The sequence below is a fragment of the Oncorhynchus mykiss genome, chromosome 6 (assembly GCF_013265735.2).
Source record: "Oncorhynchus mykiss isolate Arlee chromosome 6, USDA_OmykA_1.1, whole genome shotgun sequence".
In the NCBI taxonomy this organism is placed as follows: Eukaryota; Metazoa; Chordata; class Actinopteri; order Salmoniformes; family Salmonidae; genus Oncorhynchus; species Oncorhynchus mykiss.
Window position 1 is genome coordinate 92,554,314 of NC_048570.1, and position 12,823 is coordinate 92,567,136.

Sequence of the window (12,823 nt, forward strand, 5' to 3'; positions counted from 1 at the left end):
GAGGAAGGTATATTAGCCTGGTCTGTCGGTGAGGAAGGTATATTAGCCTGGTCTGTCAGTGAGGAAGTTATATTAGCCTGGTCTGTCGGTGAGGAAGGTATATTAGCCTGGTCTGTCGGTGAGGAAGGTATATTAGCCTGGTCTGTCGGTGAGGAAGGTATATTAGCCTGGTCTGTCGGTGAGGAAGGTATATTAGCCTGGTCTGTCGGTGAGGAAGGTATATTAGCCTGGTCTGTCGGTGAGGAAGGTATATTAGCCTGGTCTGTCGGTGAGGAAGGTATATTAGCCTGGTCTGTCGGTGAGGAAGGTATATTAGCCTGGAGTATTACCACCAGTATTACCAGGAGTATTACCATCAGTATTACCACCAGTATTACCACCAGTATTACCAGGAGTATTACCACCAGTATTACCACCAGTATTACCAGGAGTATTACCACCAGTATTACCATCAGTATTACCACCAGTATCACCAGGAGTATTACCACCAGTATTACCACCAGTATTACCAGGAGTATTACCACCAGTATCACCAGGAGTATTACCACCAGTATTACCACCAGTATTACCAGGAGTATTACCACCAGTATCACCAGGAGTATTACCACCAGTATTACCACCAGTATCACCAGGAGTATTACCAGGAGTATTACCACCAGTATTACCACCAGTATTACCAGGAGTATTACCACCAGTATTACCAGGAGTATTACCACCAGTACCACCAGGAGTATTACCACCAGTATCACCAGGAGTATTACCACCAGTATTACCAGGAGTATTACCACCAGTATCACCAGGAGTATTACCACCAGTATTACCACCAGTATCACCAGGAGTATTACCACCAGTATTACCAGGAGTATTACCACCAGTATCACCAGGAGTATTACCACCAGTATTACCACCAGTATCACCAGGAGTATTACCACCAGTATCACCAGGAGTATTACCACCGGTATTTCCACCAATATTACCAGGAGTATTACCAGGAGTATTACCACCAGTATTACCAGGAGTATTACCACCAGTATTACCAGGAGTATTACCACCGGTATTACCAGGAGTATTACCAGGAGTATAACCACCAGTATTACCACCAGTATTACCAGGAGTATAACCACCAGTATTACCAGGATTATTACCACCAGTATTACCACCAGTATTACCAGGAGTATTACCACCAGGATCACCAGGAGTATTACCACCAGTATTACCACCAGTATTACCAGGAGTATAACCACCAGTATAACCACCAGTATTACCACCAGTATTACCACCAGTATTACCACCAGTATTACCAGGAGTATTACCACCATTATTACCAGGAGTATTACCACCAGGATCACCAGGAGTATTACCACCAGTATTACCACCAGTATTACCAGGAGTATTACCACCAGTATTACCACCAGTATTACCACCAGTATCACCAGGAGTATCACCACCAGGAGTATTACCAGTAGTTTACCACCAGTATTACCAGGAGTATTACCAGGAGTATTACCAGGAGTTTACCACCAGTATTACCACCAGTATTACCACCGGTGTTACCAGGAGTTTTACCATTTACAGCCTATATCAGTGAGTGTGTTTGTGAGTTAGGACGTGTAGCCTATATCAGTGAGTGTGTGTGTGAGTAAGGACGTGTAGCCTATATCAGTGAGTGTGTGTGTGAGTAAGGACGTGTAGCCTATATCAGTGAGTGTGTTTGTGAGTTAGGACGTGTAGCCTATATCAGTGAGTGTGTGTGTGAGTAAGGACGTGTAGCCTATATCAATGAGTTCATAATTATTGCTTCTTTCTCCCTCCACTCCTCTTCCTCCTCCCCCTTTCCTCCTCCTTCTACTCCCCTTCCTCCTCCTCTTCCTCCTCCTCCTCTCCTCCTGCTCTCCCCCTCTCCTCCTCTCCCCCTCTGCTCCCCCTCCTCCTCCCCCTTTCCTCCTCCTCCTCTCCCCCTCCTCCCTCTCCTCTCCTCCTCTTCCAGGCGGTGTTAGAGTCTACCTGGCCCTCCAGTACCAGAGGAGGTTACTTCATGTGGATGAAGCTGAGGAACGTGGTTATGGGTGTGGCTCAGTTCAGACAGGCGCTACGCAAACAGCAGCCTCCACCCACTCAGAGCCCTCTGTCAGGTAACCATGACGATGCACCGCGCTCCTTCTCTCAGAGCGCCGGGGTTAGGCTGTGATTTGTAAAGTGCTGTGAACTTAACACGTTGTGATGTTATTGTGAGGTTGCTGATTTGTCTGACAAGACCAAGACGGCTGTGCATGCTTCTTTATGAAATGTGTTGGTTTGGATCTGATGCTACGCGTCAGTGTAATAGTGGATGTGTCTGAAAGAACAATGTGAGAGAGGTGTCTGTCGTTTCTAACACATATTACATACATACCGCCATACATCATTCATCACATTGGATAGAACAGATTCAGTAGAACCCTTCAGATCACAATGCATGAAATATACACTGCCCCTGCACACCCTTTGAGGTGTGGTGCTGTGTGGTGCTGTGTGGTTCTGTGTGGTGCTGTCTGGTGCTGTGTGGTGCTGTGTGGTGCTGTCTGGTGCTGCGTGGTGCTGCGTGGTGCTGTGTGGTGCTGTGTGGTGCTGTCTGGCAAAACTTAGAACTCAAAAGTTCCTCAATCTTCTCACCATTTGCAGTGAACTTGTACTGTATTGTGTTGTGTTGTATTGTATTGTACTGTATTGTATTGTACTGTATTGTGTTGTGTTGTATTGTATTGTGTTGTATTGTACTGTATTGTGTTGTATTGTATTGTACTGTATTGTATTGTGTTGTGTTGTATTGTATTGTATTGTACTGTATTGTATTGTACTGTATTGTGTTGTGTTGTATTGTATTGTACTGTATTGTATTGTACTGTATTGTGTTGTGTTGTATTGTATTGTACTGTATTGTATTGTACTGTATTGTGTTGTGTTGTATTGTATTGTACTGTATTGTATTGTACTGTATTGTGTTGTGTTGTATTGTATTGTACTGGCACCAGCACCTCCAGTAAAACACTGTAGTACTCTAGTGACCTATGAAACACTGTAGTCCTCTAGTGACCTATAAAACACTGTAGTCCTCTAGTGACCTGTAAAACACTGTAGTCCTCTAGTGACCTATAAAACACTGTAGTCCTCTAGTTACCTGTAAAACACTGTAGTCCTCTAGTGACCTATAAAACACTGTAGTCCTCTAGGGACCTATAAAACCCTGTTGCTTCAATTCACTGTGGCCCACTAGGATCTGGGTTAAAGATGTCTTGACACACACACACTGTACAGTCCATAATATTTAAGTTGGTCTAAAGCCAGACGGCCCCATTTTGTGTTGACATCCAGGCCGTGGATCACTCCTTGCTGCGCTGCACAGACACCTGTAGAGGAGTTCACTCACTTCACACACATCCCTCACATCCTTTCACACATCCCTCACATCCTTTCACACATCCCTCACATCCTTTCACACATCCCTCACATACTTTCACACACATCCCTCACATCCTTTCACACATCCCTCACATACTTTCACACACATCCCTCACATCCTTTCACACATCCCTCACATCCTTTCACACATCCCTCACATCCTTTTGGTTTTCACAGAAAGTTCCAATCCCTCACAGACAAATTGATTTAGGCTACATATTCCTCGCTGAAGAACCATCACAGAAAAAGTAATTCACCCCTTAGTAATACTGACTCCCCATCCCGCATGCGGGAGCGTGATCATCGCCTGACACTAGTTAGCATAACGCAACGGACATAAATATCCCTAGAAAATATTCCTATTCATGAAAATCACAAATGAAATATATTGAGACACAGCTTAGCCTTTTGTTAATCACCCGGTCATTTTCAGAATATGCTTTACAGCCAGACAAGCTAGACAAGCATTTGTGTAAGTTTATCGATAGCCTAGCATTGCATTTTGTCCAGCTAGCAGCAGGTAACTTGGTCACCGAAATCAGAAAAGCAATCAAATTAAATCGTTTACCTTTGAGCTTCGGATGTTTTCACTCACGAGACTCCCAGTTAGATAGCAAATGTTCCTTTTTTCCAAAAATATTATTTTTGTAGGCGAAATAGCTCCGTTTGTTCTTCACATTTGGCTGAGAAATCGCCCGGAAATTGCAGTCACTAAAACGTCGAAAAATATTCCAAATTAGCTCCATAATATCGACAGAAACATGGCAAACGTTGTTTATAATCCATCCTCAAGGTGTTTTTCAAATATCTATTCGATAATATATCCATCGGGACAATTGGTTTTTCAGTAGGACCGATTGGAGTAATGGCTACCTCTGTATTTTACTCGAGAATCTCTCTGGGTGCATCAGGTGACCACTTACAATGTAGCCACCTACGGCTATTCTTCAACATAAATGCGTAAAACTACGTCACAATGCCGTAGACACCTTGGGGAATACGGAGAAAGCGTAATCTGGTTGATGGTACATTCAAAGCCATATAGGGACTCATTGGAACGCAGCGCACAGACAATATCTTTACAGTTTTGGAAACGTTAGAGTGTTTTCTATCCTAAGCTGTCAATTTCATGCATATTCTAGCATCTGGTCCTGACAAAATTTCCTGTTTACTACGGGAACGTTTTTTTTTTTTTTTAATTATGAAAATACTGTCACAACAGGTTTTAACACCTTGTTTTTGAGGAGCCAAAATGGTGTCCAAGTTTCTCTTAATGCCTTGTTGTCTTTGGAGCAGATGGCAGCGACCTGGACGCTGTGAGTCACGGCAGCCTGGATAGCTCTGCCGACACGAACACGGCCGAGCAGGGCCCCTACGCCCCTGACTCCATCAAAGTAGACCCCACTGACGATAGGCGTAGCACAGGTACACCCCAAAATGGCTGCCGACTAGGCCATCTTACTACGCCTTTTCTCAGTCTGACACGTCCTTTTTTTCTCCTCTCTCATTGGTTCCACACGGCCTCCCTCCACCGCCTCCCTCCTCTCTCATTGGTTCTACACGGCCTCCCTCTACCTCCTCCCTGCTCTCTCCCTCTTCCTTTCTCTGCCTGCTCCTTACATCCTTACATCCTTCCTTACATCCTTCCTTTCTTCCTCTCTTCTTTCATGGCTTGTTGTCTCCGTGTTTTTCCTCCTTCACTGTGGTTGCTCTGCTGTCTCCTTACCTACCTGCCCACTCCGTCCGTCCCTCCCTGCCTGTGCCTGTGCTGTGTGTGCCCGTGCATGCAGTCAGCCGCGGGGACTGGGGCGGTGTGGGGTCGGACACCCGGTCGGGTCACTCACACTGGGGGGGTTCTGACCTCCACTCCCCCCGCCACTCAGGTAAATCTATGAACTCTCTTTCTTTCACTATACCTCTCCCTGATACGCTGCCCCTTTCTCAGTGTCTCTCTACCTCAATCTCTGTTTCCCCCTCTACCTCTCTTTCTCTGGCCCTCTCTCTCTGGCCCTCATTATCTGACCCTCTCTCTCCGGCTATCTTTCTCTTTGGCTCGCTCTATATCTAGTTCTATCTCTATGTCTAGTTCTGTCTCTAGTTCTGTCTCTGTCTAGTTCTGTCTCTATGTCTAGTTCTATCTCTAGTTCTGTCTCTAGTTCTGTCTCTATGTCTAGTTCTGTCTCTGTTTAGTTATGTCTCTAGTTCTGTCTCTGTCTAGTTCTGTCTCTATGTCTAGTTCTGTCTCTATGTCTCTAGTTCTGTCTCTATGTCTCTAGTTCTGTCTCTGTCTAGTTCTGTCTCTGTCTAGTTCTGTCTCTAGTTCTGTCTCTATGTCTAGTTCTGTCTCTATGTCTAGTTATGTCTCTAGTTCTGTCTCTATGTCTAGTTCTGTCTCTATGTCTAGTTCTGTCTCTAGTTCTGTCTCTAGTTCTGTCTCTGTCTAGTTCTGTCTCTATATCTAGTTATGTCTCTAGTTCTGTCTCTATGTCTCTAGTTCTGTCTCTATGTCTAGTTCTCTCTATGTCTAGTTCTGTCTCTATGTCTAGTTCTGTCTCTATGTCTAGTTCTGTCTCTATGTCTAGTTCTGTCTCTAGTTCTGTCTCTATGTCTAGTTCTGTCTCTATGTCTAGTTCTGTCTCTATGTCTAGTTCTGTCTCTATGTCTAGTTCTGTCTCTATGTCTAGTTCTGTCTCTAGTTCTGTCTCTATGTCTAGTTCTGTCTCTATATCTAGTTCTGTCTCTATGTCTAGTTCTGTCTCTATGTCTAGTTATGTCTCTATATCTAGTTCTGTCTCTATGTCTAGTTCTGTCTCTAGTTCTGTCTCTATGTCTAGTTCTGTCTCTATGTCTAGTTCTGTCTCTAGTTCTGTCTCTATGTCTAGTTCTGTCTCTATGTCTAGTTCTGTCTCTATGTCTAGTTCTGTCTCTATGTCTAGTTCTGTCTCTAGTTCTGTCTCTATGTCTAGTTCTGTCTCTAGTTCTGTCTCTATGTCTAGTTCTGTCTCTAGTTCTGTCTCTATGTCTAGTTCTGTCTCTATGTCTAGTTCTGTCTCTAGTTCTGTCTCTATGTCTAGTTCTGTCTCTATGTCTAGTTCTGTCTCTATGTCTAGTTCTGTCTCTAGTTCTGTCTCTATGTCTAGTTCTGTCTCTAGTTCTGTCTCTATGTCTAGTTCTGTCTCTAGTTCTGTCTCTATGTCTAGTTCTGTCTCTAGTTCTGTCTCTATGTCTAGTTCTGTCTCTAGTTCTGTCTCTATGTCTAGTTCTGTCTCTAGTTATGTCTCTATGTCTAGTTCTGTCTCTAGTTCTGTCTCTATGTCTAGTTCTGTCTCTAGTTCTGTCTCTATGTCTAGTTCTGTCTCTAGTTCTGTCTCTATGTCTAGTTCTGTCTCTAGTTCTGTCTATATGTCTAGTTCTGTCTCTAGTTCTGTCTCTATGTCTAGTTCTGTCTCTATGTCTAGTTCTGTCTCTATGTCTAGTTCTGTCTCTATGTCTAGTTCTGTCTCTATGTCTAGTTCTGTCTCTATGTCTAGTTCTGTCTCTATGTCTAGTTCTGTCTCTAGTTCTGTCTCTATGTCTAGTTCTGTCTCTATGTCTAGTTCTGTCTCTATATCTAGTTCTGTCTCTATGTCTAGTTCTGTCTCTAGTTCTGTCTCTATGTCTAGTTCTGTCTCTAGTTCTGTCTCTATGTCTAGTTCTGTCTCTATCTCTAGTTCTGTCTCTATGTCTAGTTCTGTCTCTATGTCTAGTTCTGTCTCTAGTTCTGTCTCTATGTCTAGTTCTGTCTCTATGTCTAGTTCTGTCTCTAGTTCTGTCTCCTTCTCTCTCTCTCTGTCCACTCTTCACCTCCTCTACTGTGTCATCTCTAGTTCTGTCTCTCCTTCTCTCTCTCTCTGTCCACTCTTCACCTCCTCTACTGTGTCATCTCTAGTTCTGTCTCTCCTTCTCTCTCTCTCTGTCCACTCTTCACCTCCTCTACTGTGTCATCTCTAGTTCTGTCTCTCCTTCTCTCTCTCTCTCTGTCCACTCTTCACCTCCTCTACTGTGTCATCTCTAGTTCTGTCTCTCCTTCTCTCTCTCTCTCTGTCCACTCTTCACCTCCTCTACTGTGTCGTCTCTCTTCGTCTGCACTCCTCCTTTTTACTCATCTGTCTCTTTTTTTGAGGTTTTCCTCTCCTTCACTTTGAAAGCCACAGTTAACAATGTAGCAATTACAGAACAACTTCCAAGGATGAAGGACTTTCATTTGGGATTATAATGAATGGTTTTAGATCAGGGGTGTCAAACTCATTTTGGTCTTCGTCGATGTCCGGGAGGGTTGCAATTAAAATTGGTATAAAAAAAAAAATTCCTCAACATTTACAAGAAAATAGTTCCATATCCATCGCTGGTCATTGAATGGGTTCGCTGGTCATTGAATGGGTTCGCTGGTCATTGAATGGGTTCGCTGGTCATTGAATGGGTTCGCTGGTCATTGAATGGGTTCGCTGGTCATTGAATGGGTTCGCTGGTCATTGAATGGGTTCGCTGGTCATTGAATGGGTTCGCTGGCCATTGAATGGGTTCGCTGGCCATTGAATGGGTTCGCTGGTCATTGAATGGGTTCGCTGGTCATTGAATGGGTTCGCTGGTCATTGAATGGGTTCGCTGGTCATTGAATGGGTTCGCTGGTCATTGAATGGGTTCGCTGGTCATTGAATGGGTTCGCTGGCCATTGAATGGGTTCGCTGGCCATTGAATGGGTTCGCTGGCCATTGAATGGGTTCGCTGGCCATTGAATGGGTTCGCTGGCCATTGAATGGGTTCGCTGGCCATTGAATGGGTTCGCTGGTCATTGAATGGGTTCGCTGGTCATTGAATGGGTTCGCTGGTCATTGAATGGGTTCGCTGGTCATTGAATGGGTTCGCTGGCCATTGAATGGGTTCGCTGGTCATTGAATGGGTTCGCTGGTCATTGAATGGGTTCGCTGGTCATTGAATGGGTTCGCTGGTCATTGAATGGGTTCGCTGGTCATTGAATGGGTTCGCTGGCCATTGAATGGGTTCGCTGGTCATTGAATGGGTTCGCTGGTCATTGAATGGGTTCGCTGGTCATTGAATGGGTTCGCTGGTCATTGAATGGGTTCGCTGGCCATTGAATGGGTTCGCTGGCCATTGAATGGGTTCGCTGGTCATTGAATGGGTTCGCTGGCCATTGAATGGGTTCGCTGGCCATTGAATGGGTTCGCTGGCCATTGAATGGGTTCGCTGGCCATTGAATGGGTTCGCTGGCCATTGAATGGGTTCGCTGGCCATTGAATGGGTTCGCTGGCCATTGAATGGGTTCGCTGGTCATTGAATGGGTTCGCTGGCCATTGAATGGGTTCGCTGGCCATTGAATGGGTTCGCTGGCCATTGAATGGGTTCGCTGGCCATTGAATGGGTTCGCTGGCCATTGAATGGGTTCGCTGGCCATTGAATGGGTTCGCTGGCCATTGAATGGGTTCGCTGGCCAGTCTGTATGTTTGACACCCCTGGTTTAGATAATACAGATGACTACACTCCAGAAGTCTTTGAAAGCAGAGGTTCTGTGTTGTAGTTCTGTAGGGCAGTCTTGAGGGTTGAGTGTAGTGTCTTGTTGTTAAGGGAGTTAGGTTGTCATCTTATCGTAGAGAGAGACAGACACAGAGAGAGAGAGAGATACATAGAGATGTACACTGTACACAATTTCATGAGCTGAAATAAAAGATCCCAGAAATGTTCCATAGGCACCAAAAGCTTATTTCTCTGACTAAACAGCGTAATCATTACACAGGTGCACCTTGTGCTGGGGACAATAAAAGGCCACTCTAAAATGTGCCGTTTTGTCACTCAAACCAATGCCACAGATGTCTCAAGTTGAGGGAGAATGCAATTGGCATGCAGACTGCAAGAATGTCCACCAGAGCTGTTGCCAGAGAATTGAATGTTCATTTCTCTACCATAAGCCACCTCCAACGTCATTTTAGACAATTTGTCAGTACGTCCAACCGGCCTTTCAACCGCAGACCACGTGTATGGTGTTGTGTGGGCGAGCATTTAGCTGATGTCAACGTGGTGAATAGAGTTCCCCCATGGTGGAGGTGAGGTTATGGTATGGGCAGGCTTAAGCTACGGAAAACTAACACAATTGCATTTTATCGATGGCAATTTGTATGCACAGAAATACCGTGAGGAGATCCTAAGGCCCATTGTGAGGCAAACGTTTTTTTATGGAATCTGTGACCAGCAGATGCATATCTCTATTCCCAGTCATGTGAAAACCGAAGATTAGGACCTCATTTATTTATTTCAATTGACTGATTTTCTTATATGAACTGTAACTCAGTAAAATCTTGTTGCATCTTGTTCGGTATAGATTTATACGAGCCCGGTCAGGGGAAAGATTCATGTTTTATTCACAGACGACGGAGAGGCAGGCAGGGAGGATCATGGGAGAGATGAAAGACTCAGACAGCAGATCAGACAGCTGATGGCCAGGAGAGACTAATGTTCTCTCTCTTTCTCCCTCTTTCTCCCTCTCTCTCTCTCTGTCTCTCTCTCTGTCTCTCTCTCTCTCTCTCTCTCTCTCTGTCTCTCTCTCTCTCTCTCTGTCTCTCTCTCTCTCTCTCTGTCTCTCTCTCTGTCTCTCTCTCTCTCTCTCTCTCTCTCTGTCTCTCTCTCTGTCTCTCTGTCTCTCTCTCTCTCTCTCTCTCTCTCTCTGTCTCTCTCTCTCTCTCTCTCTCTCTCTCTCTGTCTCTCTCTCTGTCTCTCTCTCTCTCTCTCTCTCTCTCTGTCTCTCTGTCTGTCTCTCTCTCTGTCTCTCTCTCTCTCTCTCTCTCTCTGTCTCTCTCTCTGTCTCTCTGTCTCTCTCTCTCTCTCTCTCTCTCTCTGTCTCTCTCTCTCTCTCTCTCTCTCTCTGTCTCTCTGTCTGTCTCTCTCTCTCCCTCTTTCTTTCTTTCTTTCTTTCTTTTTGCAGTTAGAAATTGAGAGACGAGAGTGAATGTGAGCTTTAAGAAATGTGAGGGAAAATGAGACAGAGAGAAATCAAGATTGACTACCATAAAACTTCAATTAAATATGATTTAAATGAGGAATGAGGTGTATCTTGGAGTAGCCAGTTCTGGTTAGAAGTGCACAAAACTATCTCCTTCCCTCCTTCCTCCAGGTGAGCAGTCAGACCTGGGGTATAACTCCCTCTCTAAAGAAGAGGTACGTAGAGGAGAGCCCAGCCCTCTGGACAGGGACAGCACCCAGGACAAGGACAACAAGAAGGAGAGTGACTGCAGCTCCTGTGAGTGTTGCTATGGAGTTGTAGATATTCTGTCAGATGTCCCCTGCTGAGAGGATGTTATAGATAGAGCAGGCTGCACTCTGCTGCCCCCTGGTGGGGGTTTATACTGTCTGTCTGTCCCACAGTGCTGTCAACATCATATATTCAGAGTCTCCTTGGAGGTTTACACTGTCTGTCTGTCTGTCCCTGGTGTAATGGTCTGTCTGTCTGTCTGTCTGTCTGTCTGTCTGTCTGTCTGTCTGTCTGTCTGTCTGTCTGTCCCACAGTGCTGTCAACATCACATATTCAGAGTCTCCCTGGAGGTTTACACTGTCTGTCTGTCTGTCCCACAGTGCTGTCAACATCACATATTCAGAGTCTCCCTGGAGGTTTATACTGTCTGTCTGTCTGTCCCACAGTGCTGTCAACATCATATATTCAGAGTCTCTCTGGAGGTTTACACTGTCTGTCTGTCTGTCCCTGGTGTAATGGTCTGTCTGTCTGTCTGTCTGTCTGTCTGTCTGTCTGTCTGCCTGTCTGTCTCTCTGTCTGTCCCACAGTGCTGTATCTGATCTGTTATCTCAACATTAAGGGCTTGATGACTTGATGCATGTACATTCTTTGATGTTATTTTCTCAGTTGTATTTGATGGTGTGGTTGTACTAATTGTGTGTGTGTGTGTGTGTGTGTGTGTGTGTGTGTGTGTGTCCAGTGTCGGAGAGCACTGCTAAGAGCAGTGGAGACTGTCTCCCTCAACAGGACTTCCCAGAGGTCAACGGTCCATTCAAGCGGCATAATTCCGGCATCGTCCGCGGCAACTGTTCCTATGCCGATGTAGCCTGTGAGCCCAAGAGGTCAACCAGCACAGGTAAATACCTGGAACTAACTGTCCCTATGACGATGTAGGCTGTGAGCCCAAGAGTTCAACCAGCACAGGTAAATACCTGGAACTAACTGTCCCTATGACGATGTAGCCTGTGAGCCCAAGAGGTCAACCAGCACAGGTAAATACCTGGAACTAACTGTCCCTATGACGATGTAGCCTGTGAGCCCAAGAGGTCAACCAGCACAGGTAAATACCTGGAACTAACTGTCCCTATGACGATGTAGACTGTGAGCCCAAGAGGTCAACCAGCACAGGTAAATACCTGGAACTAACTGTCCCTATGACGATGTAGCCTGTGAGCCCAAGAGGTCAACCAGCACAGGTAAATACCTGGAACTAACTGTCCCTATGACGATGTAGACTGTGAGCCCAAGAGGTCAACCAGCACAGGTAAATACCTGGAACTAACTGTCCCTATGACGATGTAGCCTGTGAGCCCAAGAGGTCAACCAGCACAGGTAAATACCTGGAACTAACTGTCCCTATGACGATGTAGCCTGTGAGCCCAAGAGGTCAACCAGCACAGGTAAATACCTGGAACTAACTGTCCCTATGACGATGTAGCCTGTGAGCCCAAGAGTTCAACCAGCACAGGTAAATACCTGGAACTAACTGTCCCTATGACGATGTAGCCTGTGAGCCCAAGAGGTCAACCAGCACAGGTAAATACCTGGAACTAACTGTCCCTATGACGATGTAGACTGTGAGCCCAAGAGGTCAACCAGCACAGGTAAATACCTGGAACTAACTGTCCCTATGCCAATGTAGCCTGTGAGCCCAAGAGTTCAACCAGCACAGGTAAATACCTGGAAATAACTGTCCCTATGACGATGTAGCCTGTGAGCCCAAGAGGTCAACCAGCACAGGTAAATACCTGGAACTAACTGTCCCTATGACGATGTAGCCTGTGAGCCCAAGAGGTCAACCAGCACAGGTAAATACCTGGAACTAACTGTCCCTATGACGATGTAGCCTGTGAGCCCAAGAGTTCAACCAGCACAGGTAAATACCTGGAACTAACTGTCCCTATGACGATGTAGCCTGTGAGCCCAAGAGGTCAACCAGCACAGGTAAATACCTGGAACTAACTGTCCCTATGACGATGTAGCCTGTGAGCCCAAGAGGTCAACCAGCACAGGTAAATACCTGGAACTAACTGTCCCTATGACGATGTAGCCTGTGAGCCCAAGAGGTCAACCAGCACAGGTAAATACCTGGAAATAACTGTCCCT

At 45.5% G+C, this 12,823-nt stretch overlaps 1 protein-coding gene across 10 annotated transcripts in view; it reads left to right on the plus strand.

The window, feature by feature from the left end:
• Positions 1–12,823, plus strand: part of LOC110487142 (C-myc promoter-binding protein) — a 147,565-nt gene that overhangs the window by 114,165 nt on the left and 20,577 nt on the right. For 4 of the 10 annotated variants that reach the window (XM_036981547.1, XM_036981549.1, XM_036981548.1 and 1 more), the window contains 5 exons: positions 1,988–2,132; positions 4,735–4,863; positions 5,229–5,321; positions 10,601–10,726; positions 11,418–11,573. In XM_036981547.1, the coding sequence (XP_036837442.1) occupies positions 1,988–2,132; positions 4,735–4,863; positions 5,229–5,321; positions 10,601–10,726; positions 11,418–11,573 (649 nt within the window). The remainder of the gene's footprint in view (positions 1–1,987; positions 2,133–4,734; positions 4,864–5,228; positions 5,322–10,600; positions 10,727–11,417; positions 11,574–12,823) is intronic. The other 6 variants (XM_036981550.1, XM_036981551.1, XM_036981555.1 and 3 more) reach the window with 2 other exon arrangements.